The 10,438-nt window shown below is 38.1% G+C and overlaps 1 protein-coding gene across 1 annotated transcript; it reads left to right on the top strand.

The window, feature by feature from the left end:
* Positions 1 to 7,948: 7,948 nt before the first annotated feature.
* On the top strand, positions 7,949 to 10,223 carry LOC108676515. Its single transcript, XM_018164597.1, has 5 exons — positions 7,949 to 8,111; positions 8,462 to 8,595; positions 8,954 to 9,060; positions 9,337 to 9,441; positions 9,725 to 10,223. Exons 1-5 carry the CDS (start codon positions 7,968 to 7,970, stop codon positions 9,862 to 9,864), a joined length of 630 nt encoding a protein of 209 aa, XP_018020086.1. The 5' UTR covers positions 7,949 to 7,967; the 3' UTR covers positions 9,865 to 10,223.
* The last annotated feature ends 215 nt before the right edge of the window (positions 10,224 to 10,438 follow it).

The following is a 10,438-nucleotide window of genomic DNA, read 5'->3' as shown; positions in this document are numbered from 1 at the left end:
TTTAATGTGAAATATTCGAAAAAATTGGAAACCCGTATAGTGGCAACAATCATTTACAGGTAATAATTAAAGTTTAGCAACTATAAAATTAACAAACTGTTATTTTGTAATCTCATTAAAGAGAATGAGGACTGCAGTATTTTATGATATGATTAATAATCTTGAAATAGGGATAAATGACCTCTACATAATTCAAAATTACCTCTAAATAATGCAGAATTATCTCTACATAATGCAGAATTCCCTCTACGTAATGCAAAATTCCCTCTACATAATGCAAAATTCCCTCTACATAATGCAAAACTCCCTCTACATTATGCAAACTTCTCTCTACATAATGCAGAACTCCCTCTACATAATGTAAATTCTCTTTATATAATGCAAAATTGCAAAATTTCCTCTACATAATGCAAATTCACTTTATATAATGCAAAATTCACTCAACATAATGCAAAATTTCCTCTACATAATGCAAAATTCCCTCTACATACTGCAAAATTCTCTCTACATAATGCAAAATTCTCTCCACATAATGAAAAATTCTCTCTACATAATGCAAAATTCCCTCTAGATATACAAAATTCCCTTTACATAATGCAAAATTTTATTTACATAATGCAAAATTCCCTCTACATAAGGCAAATTTCCCTCTACATAATGCAAAATTCCCTCTACATAATGCAAAATTCTCTCTACATAATGCAAAATTCCCTCTACCTAATACAAAATTCCCTCTACCTATAATGAAAAATTCCCTCTACATAATGTATTGCGCTTAGATTGAGATAAGTCATTTCATCTTGTCAAGTGTAATAAACCCGTAAGAAATGTTCGAAAAATACTGTATGATGTAATATATGGCAGGAACAATTTAACCTTTGTTCGGAGCGCGTCATTTGAGGGAGCGCAGCCGTGGGTAACAAAATTGACTCGTAAACAGGCCCTGGGCCTAACGCCAACCATCAGCATGCAATATCTACACATAGCCTCAAGTCAATGAGCTGTGGGTAACTCCGGCTAACAGTAAATCCGCTTTGCACAACACAGCCACTGCTTCACAGCGCCAGAGCACAACTGGCCGGAGCGCAACAGGCCCTACCGCAACAAAGGCGCGGCCTCGCAGGTTAGGTTAGGTTAGGTTACATTAGGAGTAGCCTATTGCGTTAGGGCCTGCGCTCCGGCCAGTTGTGCTCCGGCCTGTTTGCGCTTCGGCCTGTGACTGAACGGCGCTGTTGTGGTTGGTGCTTTGTGTTAAAAGCCGTGAAGATGCCCGGCTGCGTTACGCTCGGGAAGGTATATGAATCGCACTGTGGACTTGGGCTATGCTGACATCTAGCTATCCACCCTCATTTGAGGCATCATTTTTGACGACAAAACTGCATTAAATTTTTCTCATGGACATAGACGACTCAATAACAACTTATCCGAGAGAAGTGAAGCTGTTCTCAAGTATTTTCACTTCTTTCTACCGAAATAAATCCACACATTAATTAGGTAATTTTTTATATTCATATAGCACAGAAATTGACGAGTTGTAGAAACCAGCTTTCAAGCAGACTTTCTTCATAGCTAGTCAACTCTTTAGATTATATATAAATTATTGAGTAAGCTTTCGATGAGGGATATAATAAATTGGAAATAATTTATTATTTAGCAAAGGTTATGGTAATAGAGCTAAATATCTCGACATATGTTCAAAGAGATTTGATCTTTCGCAACAAAAATTTTCAAACGAATTTTAGCATATATAAACGATCTTTCTTGTATTCATACGAATATATTTCTCTGGCTTATTTCTATTAAACATTAAAAAGAATTCCTGCTTGTGATTCTGATGTGAACTTAAAATCCATGTTCATGCTTGTGATTAGGTATGTAAAATCCTGGCTCTAATGAAAAATTTAAGAAAAGCATTTTATTCCAGTTCTTATATAGTCTTCTATTCAGTTCATTCTATTATATTATAGTCTTCTATTGGTTCATTCTATCAGTATGGCGAAGAAAGTTTTACAATTAGAACGCTATGAGAAACTACTATATGAAGAAACTGCTCAGCAAGAAGCTCAAGTTTTACATGACATGGCTATTTCAGCAAGACTAAATCTATACGAAAGCGTGACCGATGGCGTCTTGGAAGCACAGTAGAATGAAGGTATAATGTCAAACTTCTCTCGAAATTGATGCGGGATAGGCTAATTTTCACTGAAAATGAGAACGAGATGCATCAGTAAATGAAATAATCTTCAAAATTTCCCTTTCTTCGTGAATCAAGAGCTGTTGCGAGCAGTCGTCTCGGAGACGGTTATTTAGATAAGCATTACATTATAGGTGGAATTGTCACAATCCTTTGAATTCATTCAATTCGGTCCAAAATCTGATTGTTGCGAAGAAATATGAGTTATAATTATACACGAGTATAGTGAGGATTATAGTAATTCACTTAAGTATGCGGATTCAACTTTTTATGCACTCCATTACGTTATTCCTGGAGCCATGTAGAGCTGTCTAATGCGAGCAGGAACAAGATAATAAATGAATCCAAAACATTAATCAGGAATTGAATATACATATTACAAAATTCCCTCTACATAATGCAAATTCCATCTACATATTACAAAATTCCCTCTACTTAATGCAAAATTCCCTCTACATAATGCAAAATTCTCTCTACATAATATAAAATTCTCTCAACATGATGCAAAACTCCCTCTACATAATGCAAACTTCTCTCTACATAATGCCAAATTCCCTCTAAATTATTCAAAATTCTCTCTACATAATGAAAAACTCCCTTTACATAATGTAAATTCTCTCTAAATAATGCAAAATTCACTCTACATAATGCAAAATGTCCTCTACATCATGCAAATTCACTTTACATAATGCAAAATTCACTCTACATAATGCAAAATTTCCTCTATATAATGCAAAACTTCCTCTACAGTCTACATAATGCAAATTCTCTTAACATAATGCCAAATTCACTCTACATAATGCAAAATTCCCTCTACATAATGCAAAATTCCCTCTACATAATGCAAAATTCCCTCTACATAATGCAAAATCCTCTCCACATAATGAAAAATTCTCTCTACATAATGCAAAATTCCCTCTAGATAATACAAAATTCCCTCTACATAATGCAAAATTTTATTTACATAATGCAATATTCCCTTTACATAATGTATTGCGCTTAGATTGAGATAAGTCATTTCATCTTGTCAAGTGTAATAAACCCGTAAGAAATGTTCGAAAATACTGTATAATGTAATTTATTGCAGGAACAATTTAACGTTTGTTCGGAGCGCGTCATTTGAGGGAGCGCAGCCGTGGGTAACAAAATGACTCGTAAACTCGTGGGGACTCGTAAACAGGCCCTGGGCCTAACGCCAACCATCAGCATGCAATATCTACACATAGCCTCAGACCAATGAGCTGTGGGTAACTCCGGCTAACAGTAAATCCGCTTTGCACAACACAGCCACTGCTTCACAGCGCCGGAGCACAACTGGCCGGAGCGCAGTTAGGTTAGATTAGGTTACATTAGGAGTAGCCTATTGCGGTAGGGCCTGCGCTCCGGCCAGTTGTGCTCCGGCCTGTTTGCGCTTCGGCCTGTGACTGAACGGCGCTGTTGTGAACTTGTGGTTGGTGCTTTGTGTTAAAAGCCGTGAAGATACCCGGCTGCGTTACGCTCGGGAAGGTATATGAATCGCACTGTGGACTTGGGCTATGCTGACCTCTAGCTATCCACCCTCATTTGAGACATCATTTGTGACGACAAAACTGCATTAAATTTTTCTCATGGACATGGACGACTCAATAACAACTTATCCGAAAGAAGTGAAGCTGTTCTAAAGGATATTCACTTCTTTCTACCGAAATAAATCCACACATTAATTAGGCAATTTTTTTGGATTCATAAATCACAGAAATTTTCGAGTTGTAGGTACCAGCTTTTGTGTAGAGTTAAGGTGCACAACTTTCTATGGAACCATAATAGAGCGACTAATAGCCAGAGCTGGGCAGCGCTACTTTGAAATGTAGCGCCGCTACCGCTACCGCTACATGCTCTAAATGTAGCGGGCGCTACCGCTACCGCTACATCCACTAGATTGTAACGGGCGCTACCGCTACCGCTACAGTAAAATGTAGCGCGCTACATTAGCCGCTACAATGGCCAAAATTATTAGAAATCTCTTATATCAAATTATCGTTCACAGGACCTAAGTTTTTTGTGATATCGTTAGCAACAGAGATGAAATAATTGTTAAATTCAGTTGCTGCATCGGTACCCGAAATTATCTCATTATTTTTTAACAATTCAATTCTTTTTTACCAACATTTTTTACAAGCAAGTTGTTGACAATTTTCAAAAGAACCGTGGAGTCATTCGACGCCTGCTCGATTTTGGCTGCGTAGAATTGCTTTTTGACAGTCTTGATTAACGCATTTAGGACATTTCGACTTAATTTCAGCTGTCACCCAAGGAGGCTTATGTTTTTTTACTGATACAAACTTTATGGGAAATTATTCATTATAAATTTTAGAAAGTTCAGATATAAAGGAGTGCATTGCTGCGTTAGGTTCGTTAATATTTGCAAGAAATGCCGATGGAAAAAGTCTCATGTTTTCCTTGAACTTATGAATATTTTCATCATTAATCACGCGAATTTTCCTCAGAAGTAAAACAAACGGAAATCTTGTTTCAAAGTGAAAGAACGTCATCAAGTGATCAGACAAGTCGCAGTCAACAACGGCTGAATGGGGATTGGATCCAAAAGAAAAGTTACACCAGATATGGTCAAGTAACGAGAACGGGGTTACAGGGTTTTGAGGAGAGATTCTGGTTGGTTTGGTTATAACTGAATAAAAATTGCTACCTAGAATTTCATGTATAAAAAAATTGGTCGAGCATAAATTAAGAGGGTTGTACAGATTTATATTGAAGTCCCCACAAAGAATTGTTTTACTAGTTCCCTTTATTTTCGAAAGAACCTCGACTGAGAACAGTTCATTGAATGTTCGAATGCTGTTGGAGGGTGGTCTATAGACGCAAAAGATAGATAGCTCAAACGCAGGTAAGCGAACACATAAACTCAGGAGTTCATACTCATTTTTCACCCAAGAGAAATCATTATTAACCCTCGCGCTGAACTTTTCATCCACGTAAGCAGTTATACCTCCCCCATGGCAGTTGCGATAAATACTATACTTGGAAAAACCAGGAATATTAAATATTTGGTCTGAGTTTGGACTCAGCCAGGTTTCCGTTAGTAAAATGATAGTAAATTTAAAATTCACTGAGCTAAGAAAAACCATGAATTGGTCAAAATTTGTACGAATACTCCTAATATTAAAACAAACAAGTGAAAAATATTCGTGGGTAAAATTACTTGATCGCTGTAAAAATGTATCACAGTCAAGGATTTCACAATTCACAACAGGAATATCAGCGACAAGATCATCACTTTAGTAAATTCAGCCATCAGAGTGAATATATAGACAATAAGAATGTTTAAAAAGCATCAGGCATTAGAATCTGCCAGCGATTCTTCAAATTTGATCAGGTCACACTCAGAGTTGATGTAGGAAACCTTAACACTCGACTTAGTCTTAGCACAAACGTGACCTTGCCACGTGTACACTCTCTCGATAGAATTGTTGGCTTTTTTTAGAGTTCTGAGCTTGAAGAGGAGAGCAGCACGCACTTTAGTCAAGTACTCATTTGCAAATAAATTTTCAGGTTTTTTCCTCTTCACAGCCACCAGAGTACGGTTTCTAGCCTCCTTTGAGACAAAGGTCACCCGTAAATGTTTTGTTTACTTCCCTAAGACGTCCACGGCCTCGATGTCAGCGGCTCGAAGAGCTCCATTATCGTACTCGTTCATCTTGTCTACAAACTTCTGCTTGAGACGTTCGGGTTTTTAACTGCATCAACATTGTTCCCAGCAGTGGAGACGGACGAAGATTCGATGATTGACAGGACAGCACTACCTTGGCAAGCCATTACTTTCACAAGCGAGTCCTGCTCAACAGAGTCCAGGCGTTTTTCAAGGCGCAGCATGCTCGGGCCAACAGAATTTACATTAGCATTACTTGGCATACGTGAAACATCTCGAATAGAGAACAGTTCGTTGCGTTAAACGAGTTCAATTCACCCATAAAACCAATAAATATAGGTGTGCCACAAGGCTCTGTACTGGGACCTCTTTTCTTTACTATTTTTATTAATGACATTGCTTCATCTCTTAATGTGAACTGCAAACTTTTTGCCGACGACGCAGTGTTTTATGTCTCGAGAAGTTCCTTCGACGAAGTGTGCGATAACATATCGGAAATGACTGTGCATTTGTCGAGATGGCTTTTAGATAACAAGCTAGTAGCTCACACTGACAAGACTAAGTTGATGCTTTTTACTCCTAGACCCGTTTCCGTCCTACGTGATATAACCTTTAGTGGCACAATTTTACAATGGGTCGACGAATTTTGATATCTTGGTTTAATCCTCGACAACAAGATTTCCTTCTATAAGCACATCAACTACGTCTGTCAGGGGCTGAGTAAAGCCCACGGAGTTTTGCGTGCATTGTCGAGCGTCCTACCTTTTACTTCGTTAAAAACTCTTTTCTACGCATTGTCTGTTTCTAAACTAGCAAACACTTTGGTAATCTGGGGGGGTGTACCTTTTAATACAAAGAAGAGGGTTTGGGCGCTGAGTCTCGTTTCACTTTACTTTGAAGCTTCTAATGCACAGCTTGGCAACTTCAGCGTGATGAATCGCAATAATTAACACATTTTGGTTTTAGTTCAATGGTTTCCGGCTGTCTTGCATTCACTTCTTGACTTTTATTGAAGGATTTCCTTTGTTCATGCCAAAGAAATTCAAGGGCGAAATTCACAGAAGTCTTATGCAATGCACCTGGTTTAATTTCAATCATAGCGGCAATGAGCAACTTGGAATTCAAGGGGAAATTCTAAAAATTCTATTGGAAATTCTATTCTATTGGAAATTCTATTGGAAATTCAACTTCAACGCGGAAATTCTATTGTCACATTTATGCACAATTTTTTATATTAGATTTTTGAGACAATTTCGGAAAGTCTCTTTCGGGTAAGATGGAGTTATACAGTAGTAATTAAACAGCTATTCTAAAGAAAGCAAAAAAAATCGATGTCTTATTTTCAAACTTGCAATGCAACAAAGAAGTTCTAAGTTAATAGACTACAGGAATAAATGCCTAATTTGAAACGATTAGCCCTCGCAAGCTTCATGCTTGATCACGCAAATTTTACATAGCAAAGGAAAAGCATTGCGATTGGACCAAAGCTGATATAGTTTTTTATGTTCAATAAAAAAGTAATTTTAATTGTTGCCCGTACAATTGAATACAATAATGAAATTTTAACAACAAATTTCGAAAATAAAAATAGTTATACCAAGAAACAAAATAACAACATAAATACAACTTATACAAGTATATATTTTTCTTATCAAAACCTGTACTTTTTCGCATTTCCACACAGGAGCAACTCATATTCCACAGCCTCATGAGCGACCCAAAAGCATGTCTNAAGCATGTCTCCAATTTAATTGCATTTGTCTTAACTAAATCATTTATCAGATCCCCATATATTTTGGATTTTATTTTTAAGTATCAACAAGTATCTGTCGAAAATCTGTAGGCAATTTTTCATAACACTTCAATTATATCGAGAAATATGATAACAGTACAAATAAAAAAGTACTACAATAATTCAATTATATTTACTGAGGGAGAGCAAGTCTCTCAGAGCAAATGATAACGCAGATCTATCGCTCAACATATATTAGTTGTCATTGGGGAAATACCTTTCTGTAATTTAGCTGGATAAAAATTAAGAGATGCCAACAAACCATTACTTTTTTACAGACTGTATGAGTTTATTTAAATTGTATTTTACCGTACAGGGACTTGCCAAGCCCTACAATGTTGCGCGTGGCTGCCGTGACATTGTCGCTGCTGGCGACGCTGACATCAGCAGAAATCTACGGCGGGTTTCTCTCTTCCTGCCCGGCCGGCGCTGGTGTCACCGACCCATACGTGATGACCCAACAATTCTGGAACGACCTAGTGCGTGGAAATATATTACATGTCACTACAATTTTACCGATAATTTGGAACTCAAAGACTCGGGGGATAGCTTTTGTTGTAGAAAATCAGAGCCTATACTTTCAGTCACCAGGTACTGTAAATTTGGAGAAAACTGACTAATAACTGTGCTCATGTTCTCATCGAGTTAAAAATTGTTCAAGTGTAATAAGTTCAACTCAGTTGTTTTTATCTCTGCAGACGATATCGTATCTATTGAATGATGAATGACATACCTTATAATGATGAATGACAACTATACAACCTACGAAAATTGTAATAAATAACATACTAAATACAATAAAGAATTAAAAATTATTGTCACATTGCAGACAGCGAATCCCGCGTCTGGGCTACTGATCGCCTACGACGGTACCTCTGAAGACGACAAAATGAGATGTCAGAGTGTTAACCTCTTTGTCGACTATAGGAACATCACTCTTCAACTCGTGGGTAAAAATGCAACGTGAGTGTTGTCTACGAAACGAATAGACTGAGCGGCTCGTCATAAATAATACATTGTGCGTTCGTGGTTATAAAATTTACATGATTATAGGACAAATTGTATTTTTCGTTCATGATTTAAATTTTCCTGTAGGGCTTGTGATATTCAACAGGTGACCGACTTCAAACCAATAAGATAAGACGAGCAATTGATGAAAATTCTGACACTCGAGTCACTCGATTAGTCAATGGAACAAGAAAATTCCTCTGAATCTTGTGCTCGAAACTGATTCAGAAACTAAAAAAATAGGGCAAGTTCCCAATTTGTCTGATGATGAGACTAGGATGACACAAATAAACATTTCAATGTATGGGAGCAGGGGGGGCCAAGTCTCGTACGGGGGAAAAGGAGTGTCTTCTTCAATCGACGGCGTCTTTCAGCTGAATCGAGTTACCCAACCCCCTCTCACTCCCTTCCCGGCTTATGGTTAGTGACGGTTCAGCTAATTGCAGCTTATGCTTCCAACTTATCGCTACGTCAATGTGATTTTTGCTGAAAAATACGAGTTTTAGTATCAAAGAATCTGTTGCATTCATTTTTTGTCGTTTTTTCATATCCGTGTTAGCTAACATTACTTATGCATTAGTCATCAGCTGGAATGTAGTAAATATTACCTCATATAAAATTTTCCTATATCGTGCATTATTTTATGAATTTTCTTAACTTCTTATTCGCATTGGATCGTTGGTTTCTGTTCGCCAGTCTTGGGGTCACCGTCGACGGGCAAAACAAGCGTCTACCTCGCGTACGTCTCGCCTACGGAGATCGTCATCAGGACCTGCCGTGCAGTGTTTTTGAACACGCTCCGTGAGTCTGTCTGGAAACATGCATTTCGCATAGGACATACACTGGCGATTTTATTATTGACATTCGACCAACATTTAGTCTGAAGTTATTAGCAGTATGCGCATCAATTGGGAAGAGTGCCGAATACATTCAACCTCGTCTAATTAATGCTCTGTGAAAGGCACGATAGTCGTTGGTGACTAAGAACTGCAATTTTATTTGTTATCGGCATATCGGCATGAGCATGCACCGTCATCAGCCTGAACAAGAATTCCTAGCAAGAGAACTTATTTTTTGTTTGCAGATTCGCTGTACGTGTTCAGCAGTCTGCCGAATGCACTTGGAAAGTTGAACTCAACGACGTGCTTGTTGAACACCGTGAAGTCTCTGCCCAACAACGGCGGCTTCAACCTCAAGCCAACCAATTTGACCACCTGCGGGTAGTGAGCTGGCAGTTACTGTCACCGCTGCCAATGCGGGGCAGGAGATGACTTCTTCGTTGAACTGTCAACAACAAGTGGCGAGAAGAAATTGTTTTATTTAACCGGAGTTAAAAATTTAAAACATGTAACCTAATCAAATATCCTACTACTATTAAACATTTGTAACTCAATAAATCACTGTGGATTATATTACTTGCAATTGATATCTACTTCCTATCGAATTTTATCGCGCAACATAACATAAGTTGACTAAATCAGAGAAGTGAATGATTGATATAATTTGAATGCTAGGCCGCACCTAAATTTTCAAACAACCGATGTAAGGCAGTCACTTGAATGGAGAATAAAAGTTTGACGCTCCTAGAGGTTTCAATTATCCTACGATTTTTTAATCGAGCCTACGAGTTCTGTTCTAACCGTTGAGGCAAGAGGTTCCTTGTGCTGAGCTCCCGTGACGGTAGCCGGCTTCGGCCGGCTGCTACGTCATCTCTCTAGAACTATCTTTTTTGAACTTTGAAAATGCCGTACTGTCCCGCTCCGAGGCGTTGAGCCGGCGGATGCCATGGTACGAGCTA

Source organism: Hyalella azteca, unplaced genomic scaffold, assembly GCF_000764305.2.
Source record: "Hyalella azteca isolate HAZT.00-mixed unplaced genomic scaffold, Hazt_2.0.2 contig13939, whole genome shotgun sequence".
NCBI lineage: Eukaryota > Metazoa > Arthropoda > Malacostraca > Amphipoda > Hyalellidae > Hyalella > Hyalella azteca.
Note: the sequence above shows the minus strand (reverse complement) of the source record. Positions and strands in the feature narration are given on the sequence as shown.

Coding starts and splice junctions, on each gene's coding strand:
- LOC108676515 (XM_018164597.1), top strand. CDS start 7,968: ATGTTGCGCGTGGCTGCCGTGACATTGTCGCTGCTGGCGACGCTGACA. Junction 8,112..8,461: donor AACAATTCTGGAACGACCTA/GTGCGTGGAAAT, acceptor GTCACATTGCAG/ACAGCGAATCCCGCGTCTGG. Junction 8,596..8,953: donor CTCGTGGGTAAAAATGCAAC/GTGAGTGTTGTC, acceptor GTATGGGAGCAG/GGGGGGCCAAGTCTCGTACG.